We start from the raw sequence: 12,780 nt of genomic DNA on the forward strand, positions 1-12,780 counted from the left end.
CTTTCTCTTTACATTCTCTTTTATATTTCCCAATGTTTTGGGGGTCTTCCCAAATTTATTTATTAAAAAATATTTTTTTTATATTTAAGGAAAAAATTAATTAAAAAACGGTGTTGGCTACCTCCTCCTCCTCCTTCTCCAACGTCGCTTCCACTTACACTGCCACGTCCACCGCCTCCTCAACCTCCTTCTCTGACCTCCGCCATCTAGTTCAAGATTATTATTATTATTATTTTTTTATATTCTATAATATTTTAAGTCATTTCCCTATCCACATTTGTTTGCAGAGCAATTGTCCTGTTTTTACCCCCATTTTGCTTCTTTTTTGCAGCCCTCTAGCCCTCACTATGACTATTTTACAGCCATTTGTTCGGGTCCCGAATCCAAACTTTGACCCGAAGTTCGGCCGAACCCGGCGAACCCGACCATCCAAGGGTCCGCTTAACCCTAATCATAATCCTTCCTGGTGCCAGAGAAGTTTTGCACTTGAAATTGGCTGCCACTAAATGTATTTGAATGTTTACGTTGCACTTGGTAAAACAACTTTTATACATTTATTTCTGACCTCATTCTTCGATATTACATTTCCACCGCACCATTCCCCAGAGAGCAATGGCGTGAGGGAGTACACGGTGACACAACACTTTATCAGGCCCACTGCCACTCCCATCCTCAGCATCGGCTCCTCTGGCTCATTACACTGCCTCTCCATTCATTCACTATGGGAGCATCAGAGATAATCGAGTACAGCACTTGGCTATCTCTGGTGCTCCCATAGAAAATGAATAGAGCGGCATGGTGCATGCTCGACCTATAGCTTCTTTATAATGGGGGAAAGGGACACCAATTTTTGTGATCAGTGGGGGTCTCGCTGGTTGGACCACCAGCCATCAGATAGGTATCCCCTATCCTGTGGATTGGTGGACAACGTAAAGACTATGTACACCTTTGAGTAAAATGCAATCATAAAAAAATTGCCTCCGGTTTGGCTTAAAATCACCCAATTTACCCGACTTGTGTGTCAGAAAAAGAGGAACAGGTGCTTCATAAATATGGCCCTCATTCTGACCACCACATCAGACAACTGGCATAAATACATCGATAAATCTCCCCAATACAATGCTGTCTCGGGCTGTATATTATAATAATGACCACTTGGAGGAGCTCAGTGAAGAGGAATTTATTCACTTACCATTGATATTAATGGACATTGTAAAACTCTCTTTGTACTGTGCTCCCCTAATGGTGGCTTCTGGAAAATGATGTGGATTTACGGCAGGAACAGAAAGAGTTCAGTCGTGACCCCTTCCCCCCCATGCCCCTTAGCAGTTGCCTGGTTTGCCTCCATTGCACGATGTCCTGCTCACACAGCTGATGGGATTATTACAATGTACCATTGTCCAATAGGGAAGAGATTTTTGGTGACATAAATTATAGCTCACAGAGTTTCACAGGATTGATACATTGTAACAAATAAAGCAGCCTATGTAGAGCTAAGTCAAGAAAGGTTCTTATCCTTGGTTTTGGGGTTTGGAGCCTTGACCCTAACAACACAGGGACGCATCCCCTTTTAGTTATCTGTCTCTAGTTTCTCCCTATCTTAGGATATTCTTAAGATTACGACATCTTGTAAGGTGACTTTATCGCACGCTGGTTACCAACGGTTCCCCACAGACCCCAATGAATTACAATATAATGGGGTCAATCAGGTTCCACCAAGGTGTCCACCATATTGACAGGAAAGAATAGCGCTTCCATTTGTTCTGTAAAATATGACGGAATTACAGGCCTTTACAGAAGGAAGTTGCCAAGTAACAAAAACTTCTTTCCATAGGCCTTCCTGCCTAAAGCAGTCAAGTGACCTCTAGTGGGAAAAGGAGATATTGCAGACCTTTTTATTATATAAGGTTATGCTGCAACCCTGCAAAATGTCACACATGATGCACATTAACTGTAACCACTTACGAAGACTAACGATATAAAAGGGAGCTGTAAATGTAAGTATGGACAACTGAAGTTATAAGAGGTGGAAATCTACAAGTAATTGCTTATTATTGATTTCATGAAAGGTCAGGTACACATAGGAAGCAAAGCAATTAAAACAATACCCCATTGGGGAATAGCCATCATCCTATTACACACCAAACAATAACGCAATTGGGCTATCTACATCATATGTCTTTTAGAAAAAGATGTAGGTAGATGGATTGTTTGCAATATACACAGTATACACAGTAGTATTTATATTTGTAATCCAAGAGCTGGGTGCTGAGATTTAGTGATGCAATTGATCTGTGCCAGTCGCAGTGCACTATTATACAAAAAGACTATCTTCTGCAACTTTCTTCCCTGCTCTCTACTAGTGATGAGCGGGAGGTACCATATTCGATTTCGCGATATTTTGCGAATATTCGATTGAATATTCGTCTTATATTCGTCGAAATCGAATATTCGTCATTATTCTATTTATCGCAAATAATATGTGATTTTATTATATGCGTATTGCGATTTTTTTCTTCTTTTTTTAACTGTATAAGGCAACTTTCCTATTGGTTGGCTATGGCTATGTCTAATATGTGTATTTTACGAATATTCGCTATATTGCTATATATTCTTGTTTTAGAATAGGACGAATATTCTAAAAAACAAAGTTATAGCAATATAGCGAATATTCATAAAATACACATATAGACTGCAATTTAGCTAATATAGTGCTATAATATATTTTTTTAATAGTCAAATTTTTTTTGTCTCTTCTGAACTGCAGATTTGGAAAAATTTACACTATAAAAAAAAAATACTATAGCACTATATTAGCTAAATTGCAGTCTATATGTCTATTTTACGAATATTTGCTATATTGCTATAACTTCATTTTTTAGAATATTCGTCATATTCTAAAAAACAAAGTTATAGCAATATAGCAAATATATTCGTTATGTAGAATATTCATCTTTTTTCTTTTCAATCTGTACTGGTATTCCACTTTGGCATACTTTTCCCCGACAAGCGTCCCCATCTCCATGGGAAAGCCTGTGGATTAGAATATACCATCGGATCTGAGTTTTCACAATCTCAGGGAAAACTCAGATCCAATGGTATTTTCTAATCCACAGGCGTTCCCATGGTGACGGGGACGCTTGTCGGGGAGGAGTATGTGAACAACTGTACAGATTGGAAAAAAAAAGGCGAATATTCTAAATAACAAATATATTCACTATATTGCTATATATATTAGTTTTTTAGAATATTCGTCATTTTTTTTCCATATGAAAACATGATTCCTTCCTGCTTAAGTTGCTTGTGTGCCAATGACTCATTGACCCACAAGAAAGAAGCAGGTAGGAATTATGTTTTCAGATGTTAAAAAATTAAGAATATTCGATATAGCGAATATATAGCACTATATTCAAAATATTTGCAAATTAGCAAAGTTGCGATATTCGCGATTAATATTCACTATTCGAATATTCGCGCTCAACACTATTCTCTACATGGCACTCAGATGTGAGCAGCAACCTGTATGTGACCTTCTCCTCTTGTGCCAATATCGGCATTCTAGAGAACTCCAGAAACAATCTAGGTTTCTACCGGGACAGAAGTGTGCAGATAATGGCAGAAATCCAGGTAACAAGGGAGGGGGTCATAGGACATGGGGCTACACGTGGTGGTAATATGAAAGCCTATGATCAGCTAAACCCCAAAGGGGTTTCCAAGATTGGAAAAAATAGTTTTCCAAGGACAGCATCTTGGAAAGCTCTTTTATGCGTTGCATATTTTATTGTAGCTTAGCCTCACTCGCATGCATTGGGGTGAGCTGCATAATCAGGCACATCCAAAAGTAGTTCTGTTTCATGAAAACGAAATCTAGGCAAATCTAGGACAATCCCCGACAAGTAGAGCAGAGAGGAGGATGAGGCAGCTCTTTAGTTCAGTGTCCTGAAGTAACGTGTCCTCCTGTGTGATTAGGACAGATTTTGTGTGAACTAATAGGACGGTGGCCATCTCATTTCACCTAATGATTGCTCCATAGACATAACAAGCCATAATAACTAATTATAATAAAGTAATATTTAAGTATTTTAATTTTCTTAATTCCCGGAGAATCCCTTTAAGGCCTCATGCACACGACCATATGTATTTTGTGGTCTGCAAGAAACGGATCCGCAAAAAATACGGATGATATCTGTTTGCATTCCGTATTTTGCGGAATGGAACAGCTGGCCCCTAATAAAACAGTACTATCCTTGTCCGTAATGTGGACAATAATAGGACATGTTCTATTTTTTTGCGGAACGGAAAAATGGAATGTAAACGGAGTACACGCAGCAAAAAAACTGAAAATACGTTCGTAAGCATGAGGCCTAAGGATTATGTGTGTATAAATAGGATTCTAACAGTTTCCATTTCCACTCTTTATAGGTGTGGAAGAAATTCAGTGCACATTAGAGGACCGTAAAGTCTTCCTTCATGAGCTGTCCAATATCAGCTTCAGCGAATGCAAGTTCACCTTATCACTGACAGATTTTTTAATCATTATATTTTCTGGAGTTGCTGTATCCATTGCTGCCATTTTTTCCAGCTTCTTCCTGGCTACCACTGTGCATTGTTTTCAAAAATGTGCCCCAAACAAGGATGAAGATGAGGATGACGATGACTGAGAACCTTTCGCAATGACTTGGACATCACCTTTTGGACCACATACCCCTGCAATGGCCCGTTGGTTGTATAGAATGAATTGTCTTCCTTTCATTAAAGAATGATGAAATTATCCTCTAGGAGGTCTACTTAAAAGGTAACTCTTCCCAGAACACATACCATCATTATTATTTTCTTCCTGTAACCCTGATGGTGGCTTCCTGGGACAAAAATGTCCAACAAGGTCCATTGGTGTCCAAGCACTTTATGCAGAGTGCCACTGGCCTCTTCAACTTGGGGAGATGCCAATTTCCAATATGTCTTTACGACATGTAAAAAATATTTTAAGGTGGATTTCTTCTTTAATTCCTTAAGGAGAAACCATATTTTAAGTGGAAAATGCCAACTCACATGGCTAACCTGAAGAACCCTGATTTGTGCTGATGAGGTGGCAACACACCTGTCCAGAGATTGATGTCTACAGCTGGTCACGTCCTAGGAATTCATCTGGCAGGTCACGTGCAGGACAAGCCATAGACACATGGCACTAGAGATAGGTCATTTCCTCCTGGTGGAAAGCCCTGAGCCTATTCTTACCACAGCTAAACACTCTTCAGCAGACCTTAGTATACCCGGTGTAAAGTTATAAACCATAACAAGATCTGAAAGTGCTTCCTGGATCCGATTTACACATAAGGATTTTGTTATACTTAAAAGGAAATCCAGTCACCATAAAAATGCAATCCACTTTATTGTCATCATATTAAAGAGCAAGAGGAGCAGAGGAGACTGATAAATAGTTTTGTGGGAAAAGATTCAGTCACTTCTAACCTATTGATTGAAATCCTTGCTTTTTTGGGGCTATGGAATAGCATAGGCAGTCCTTTCTGAGTCTTGTTTGAGCATGTGTAGCTGTCAGTCACTGGTTAGGACCACCCACATGACTCCTATGTTTACCATGAGCAGGAACCTAAAGGGGTTGTGCAAGAATGTGGGAGGTTTTGGCAACTTGCCACCAGCCCCCTTACCCCCAACCACACACACTTGACTGGATCTGTAAAGGAAAGCTTACTTACCTGCTTCCAATGCTAGCTCCTCACTCCTTCTCCTGGCCTGCGATGCTCTGCTCGGGTTTCTCACTGAAACATCCGGTTTGACTTGGCTGCAGACGTTCACTGGTGGTTTTCAGCGAGAGTGCCGAGCGGAGCATCACATACCGAGAAGAGAAGGAACAGAAGCTAACATTTTCCCATTACAGATGTGGCCAAGTGGGGGGACCCCTTTAAAGGGGTTGTCCGAGATTTTAACATTGATGGTTTATCCTCAGGATAAGTCATTAATATCAGATCTGAAGGGGTCCAACTCCCAGGATCCCCGTAGATCAGGTGTTTGAAGAGGCCATGGCGCTCCAGTGAGCTCTGCGGCATCTTCCTTGGCCAGTGACGTCAAGTTCATTGGTCACATGGTCTAGACGCAGCTCAATCTCTTTCAAATAAATGGGGCTGAGCTGCAATACCAAGAACATCCGCTATCCAATGGACAACGCTGTGCTTTGTAAGCTGCAAGGATGCAACAGCGCTCACTGGAGTGCTGTAGCCTCCTAAAACAGCTGATCGTCGGGGTCCAGGGTGTCGGACCCCCGCAGTTCTGACATTGATGACCTATCCCGAGGATAGATCATCAATATCAAAATCTCGGAAAGACTCTTTGCTAGATATACTGAATCCTCTGACACAAAACTATGCATCAATCTGATCAGCGCCTCCTGATCTAGAACCTCCTGCCCACAGATTGGGTTGCATTTTCATGGTGACAGGCTCCCTTGAAAAAAACATATGAACATTATGACTGTTAATTCTTTTAGAATAAGGGGTTCGCCTCTGACTACTGTCTCTTAAATATGCAAATGAGGATTGAAGATGATTTTCCTAATGGCATATATAGGGCTTACCATAATTCTTCTGACATTTGCTGCCATCACATTTTTCTGAAGAGATCGAATCATCTTCTATATTCGTATATTAATCACAACTTTGACACGGACTAATATTCCTTATTACCATATCTTCACCTAATATGGAATTGGTGCTGTCATTTCAAATGCTTAAGCACTGAAGAACCCTCTCTACATTCTTCTCTAGTGCACGCCTGGTCAGTTCATGCAGGGAAACACTTCAAGACAGACAAAATATCATGTGATGTCTTCCATTACTTACTGCTAGCCTTGTGGGAATATTTAGTCTTAGGAAATGTGCTGCTCACCACATCTAGGATTATAACCTGCTATTTGCTAATATACAAATTTCACCTGAAGCTGTCATATTGCACATCTTCCAATATAAAAAAGCTCAAAATGTTGTTGTTTTTTCATGCATAAAACAAGGATGATCATCAATGCTTGATCATTGGATTCTGATCCCTGGAACCCTTGTTATATAGGTCATCAATATAAATTTCTTGATAACCTATGTACTGGATACGTCATCATTATCAGATCGGCTCCAGTGAGTGTAGCAGCTCCCTGAAACAGCTGATTGGCAGGAGTGCCGGGATTCAGAACCTCCCCCGATGTGATAATGATGACCTATGCTAAGTATAATGTCACAGAGCAGCAGGAAATGCTAGCAGAATGCTTGGGTGTATAGGGAGAGGCATTACCAGTAGAAAGAGGGAGGTGCTCATGCCACTCTACAGAGCACTAGTGAGACCTCATTTGGAGTATTGTGCTCAGTACTGGAGACCATATCTCCAGAAGGATATTGATACTTTGGAGAGAGTTCAGAGAAGAGCTACTAAACTGGTATATGGATTGCAGGATAAAACTTACCAGGAAAGATTAAAGGACCTTAACATGTATAGCTTGGAAGAAAGACGAGACAGAGGGGATATGATAGAAACTTTTAAATACATAAAGGGAATCAACAAGGTAAAGAGGAAAGAATATTTAAAAGAAGAAAAACTGCTACAAGAGGACATAGTTGTAAATTAGAGGGGCAAAGGTTTAAAAGTAATATCAGGAAGTATTACTTTACTGAGAGAGTAGTGGATGCATGGAATAGCCTTCCTGCAGAAGTGGTAGCTGCAAATACAGTGGAGGAGTTTAAGCATGCATGGGATAGGCATAAGGCCATCCTTCATATAAGATAGGGCCCGGGTCTATCCATAGTATTCAGTATATTGGGCAGACTAGATGGGCCAAATGGTTCTTATCTGCCGACACATTCTAGGTTTCTATGTTTCTATAATCAATTCCTGGATAATCCCTTTAAACATTGAGGTAGTAATGGGATGAGCTGCAGTACCAGATACAACCACACATGCTGATGTACTGCTGTGCCTGGATAAATACCGTTCTAATGATAAGCAGAGGTTCCAAGAGTCCATCTTAAAATGTGCTCTCTCATCTCTGTTCTTAGACTTACACGCTGACACTGAACTGAACTGCTCTCTCCCCTGCTCTCCTATATAGACAGGGTGGTGGACGTAAATATGGCCTATTAACTCGCATAAAAAAGTACGGGAAATACATTTACTACATACACAAGTGCATTTTTGAACCCCCTTTGCAGTGTCCATTGGGATACTGTATATGGATAGAGTTTGTCTTCATGAGGCACAAACTTTCAGCTCTTTTCACACTGACATAGTGACGTGAAGGGGTTGCCTGGCATAGGAACCATCAACCCCAATGGTCTAAACCTGTGCTCCTTCACAAAAAAAAACACTCACCTATCTATGCTCCTGCCATCCCCATGCTTCTTCGACCCCGTCCTGTTCTGGTACTCGCAGGATCAGAAAGTGGATTGATCCCAATGATTCTGCGGCCAATCATGCCATTGACATTCCATTATAGAAAATGTGACTGAGGCCTGTGATTGACTGCAGCAGTTAGGTGGGGACCAGAACTGGCCTGTAATGGGGCAGCAGTGCGGGCACAACAGGACCTTGGACAGTTGAGTGATTTATTTTTTTATTTTTTTATTTTTAGGGGCAGAAGTTAGGACCATACTAGGCCGACTCATAATAGTTCTGTCAAGATTCCATTTTGCTTTGCTGGATAGAACAGAGAATGACCATCACAAAGCAAGTGTGAACCCAGACTCATGCCTACACTATATTGTACCTAGCTAAAGGCAAAATTTCCACATCCACTATTAGTAAGTTTGATGACTGAGAATGGCTCTCACGCTGAGCCGGCCAACATCGCATCCCACTCTGTGACTGGCATAACCTAAACCAATGATGTAGCAGCCAGGCCCACACATAGCAGAGTGAACAGGGGACTGGCCATAGACCCTACAGGGAAATTTCCTGGTGGGCTGATGCCCAGGAGGCCACCCAAGGCCTCTTCATTGCTGCTAGCCAGGCATATAGTGATCTGATGCTCTCATTGGTAATGCTGGGAGCATCAGGTACTTATGTACATGGCTTGTGGCCACAGGTGCCTTCCTAAATTCATTTGTATTGCCTCTCTCAGGATGACGATACAGTTAAATACTACAGTGGGGTTATTGCTAGGGGGTGTCCAGGCAGCATGCTGAAGGTAAGGCTGCCTTGACGCTGTAGCCTGCATCTCACCTTCTCAGCCCCCTGCTCCATATCTTAATTAGAGACAGCTGGAGGACGAGGAGGACAGAACGTGGCAGTTATTGATAGCCACCAAAGAAAGGCAGCTTCTGGGGAGGTATTTTGTGCTACACTATGGTATTTGGTTCTGCAGAGGCAGTATTTTCTGCTGCACTGTGCTGACCCTTCTCCTTCTGTTGTCCTTTCATACTTGTGTTAGCCCTGCCTACTTGCTTTCTGTCAAAATGAACCTGCCTACCACATAAGGCCACTTAGTTTTTTTCCAGGGCCACTTTAAGTTCCAGGTCCACCCCTGACCAGAGGTCTCTGTGTCCTTATGTCTCTGTCCTGACCTAACGCAAACCTTTCCAACCACGAGGTGTGTTACTGACAGCAGGAGCCCCAGCCTGTCCTGAAATAATTCCTGGCAGTGCCCTGTAAATGCCCTGTTTGAGAGCCATGGAAGTAGAATTCCACATGGTACAAGCATTTGGTCACTTGGCTTTCTGCTTATGCTAGCAGCCACCGTAGATGTGGCTATAATGAGGAAGCGAGAGCGCACATGGGAAAGACCACAGGGCTAGAAGGAAAACTGCTGGCTTCTACGCTGCTCATCTGAGTGTGTTGTGCCTGATGAAGGGTCCATTCTGGATCCAAACCGTATTGCAATTTATCTAGTAAAGGTTTACTCTGCATCTGCACTGTATCCTGAATGTTCCTTGGAGGTAGTGCCTCAATCTGAAGTCCCTGTTGTTCCCTTTTGACCCTCTGCAATCACCCCAGATGTGATAGAGGAAGCTAAGGCCTTCAGTCAGGACATTTCTATCAGCCAAAGGGAATAACTCCTCGCAAAGACTGGCTCTTACTCCATCTATGTATTAAATGGTCAGCCTTTCATTCGAATAGCCATCCAGTTATACTTCTAATGTCTAGTCCAGCCACGGTTTACCACAGCAATAACAGTTACTAGAGACCCATCCACCCAGAAAGTGAAGGGCACTTCAATGTTTTTACTTTGTCAATAAAGATTCAAAAAGCTGTTATCTATAGTGAATCAATGCTGATACCCAGTAATAGGAGGGTCCAAGAGGGGGTAAATACTTTTTTGTTTTATAGACAATGAATGTCAATTTCATAGAGCAACTAGTGGTATCAGGTTATCTTTCAAGAATTTGTCTATTTGGCTGGGGCTACGTTACGACTTTGGCCTTGACACGCATAAATATTACTGTGTAGCGCTGCAGCATGACTACTAGTAAAAGACAATGGGTTGCGACCCACTAGTTCCCATGACCTGACATTCACAAGAAATCCAAACCCGCTGGATAACTTGTGACTGTCGAGTTGTGGCAACTTGTGGGTACAGTACAGTACCCACAGTATAGTAGCATGAAAATACTGTGATTTTTGGCCTCGCTACGTGTCTCTCTGCAAAAGTCGCCCTTGAGCCCTAGCCTTACTCTAGTGCCAACTGTGAGATATTTGAAGGAATATTTATACATGAGAAATGTTTTGTACTACAACCCCCAGTATTGCATTACCCTATTGTGTTATAAATGTGTTGTATATGTTTATATCGTTGTTCTTCGTATTTATTACCCCTGAGGTCACAAATATGTTGTACATATTTGTCCGACTTTATTTAATAAAATCATGGCCTGTTCTGTGTATGTTGTGAGGACTCTTTTCAATAACATTCATATTTCAAAGGTAATTTTTTACAATTTCTGTATTGTCCAAATAGGATATTAGAATTCGGATATTACTGATATCATCAGCACACTAACATACAGCAAAATAGTTAAAGTGGTCTAAGATTAGAAAAAGGTCTATTTACTTCAAGAAAAAGGATCACTTTTGTGCATGGACCATATGTGGTGTTGCAGTTTACTCCCACTTAAAGGAAATGTATAATTAAATTGTTTCAGTCAGATATTTATTATACACACATCATAATAATCTATAAACTGGAATAAAAATAGTTTTCATAATAAACTGATATTTACTGGTTTTTGCAGCGCATTTGACAGATTTTCTGTGTAGAATGGGGCCAGATCTGCAGGGTCATCTCATTATTTAGTTTATCCCTAGCAACCAGTTTATTTCAAAGTACTCAAAGCTGATGGTACTCATGCATTGATGGAGCCAGGATAGGCCATCAATATCAGATCGGTGTGGATCCAACACCTGCGCCCCTGTTGATCATCTGATACATTGTATCTACAGCTCCTAAAGTCGCACCAGAAGTTGGAACTACAGAGCTCTGTGCATCGTATTGTGGACAGAACTTTTAACTGCAGTACTGCTTCTATTGTGAACGGGCGCAGCACTACATTTACCAGCTTCATCCACTGCACAATGGACAAAGCTGTGAAGTTCCATCACCAGCTTCCAGACAGTAGAGCTACAAGGTAACAACTGACCAGAACAGAAATAGTTCCTAGTAGTGCCTTAAACCATATATCCTGAGTAAAGAGCAAAGTGTATGGAAGAGAGGGGGTCACATAGCAAAATCACAGTGGGTTCCTGCAATATAGTGATCTGTTTTGCCCCCAAGATGGACTGGCCTAGTGTTTGTTCTTCATAATGTAAATGCTCTGGAGTGGGGAGTCCTGCAAAGATGCTCATCGTCACCCAGTAGCAAAGAGGATGAGACCAACCAAGACTGGACTTCTCCTTTCAAAAGGGCCTGCGTGGCCTGCATCTATGGCAGCAATCCTAACCGGTGGTCCAGACTCTGCAGACCTTACAAAAGCCTTACCCACCTGCTGATTATTATGCTATTCACCATTGCTGAGACATTCCTGGTGGTCTTTGCATTTGTTTCTGGTGCTGCTGGGAAAGACGTCATCAATTATTCCACATGATTGCAAGCCATTGGCTGGAGGCATATTGTGGAGTATTAGGTCATTGCTACAACATTGAACACATCAGCCACTGGGACCACTAAAGCAGCAGGGCTGGAATGGCAGGGGATTGAGCAGGTGAGTAAGGCTTAATTTTTATTTTAGATCATTCCTTATAGCATCTAATGTAATTTAGTGACACCATCCTGGGTACAACAGCACATACAATATTCTGACACTGGATGGTGTCAGGAACCAGCACAGGGCACCCAGAACTAAAGGAGAAGGGTCATTTGGTTTTCAATCTAGTTTAGTGAAACAATGCTGATTGTCCACAAAACTACAGACCTGGGCTTCACCTATACCAGTCACCTTTCTCATGTTCTACCTGTGGCTCATGGATCTCAGATATATCTAGGACTTACATTAGGGCTAAAATACACAACAACCAAATGGCTGCAAAACCCACATAAATGAAGCAAAGATCTGGCAGAAAACAAGACACTTAAACTCACCTGAGAATGACAGGAAATGAATGCTGAGGGTCACAAAGAAAGATGATCCAGCAGTGGATTAAATGTGAAATGTGCAGCATACATGCAAATAGCAGATGAATGACAGTAAAACAGAAATGTAGCTAGGTAAATGTGGGCACTACACAAGGGTCAATATGGCCACGTTATTCTCCACCTCCTGTTGAACATGGTCATTGTATTTTATATGATGTTTG

General features: G+C 41.5%; 1 protein-coding gene across 1 annotated transcript in view; it reads left to right on the top strand.

The window, feature by feature from the left end:
- The window catches only part of LOC122926885 (leucine-rich repeat-containing protein 38-like), a 55,748-nt gene extending 51,087 nt beyond the window's left edge, over nt 1–4,661 (top strand). The window contains exon 2 of the mRNA XM_044278401.1: nt 4,423–4,661. Coding sequence (XP_044134336.1) covers nt 4,423–4,661 — 239 coding nt within the window. The remainder of the gene's footprint in view (nt 1–4,422) is intronic.
- The last annotated feature ends 8,119 nt before the right edge of the window (nt 4,662–12,780 follow it).

The sequence above is a fragment of the Bufo gargarizans genome, chromosome 2, assembly GCF_014858855.1.
Source record: "Bufo gargarizans isolate SCDJY-AF-19 chromosome 2, ASM1485885v1, whole genome shotgun sequence".
Taxonomy (NCBI): Eukaryota; Metazoa; Chordata; class Amphibia; order Anura; family Bufonidae; genus Bufo; species Bufo gargarizans.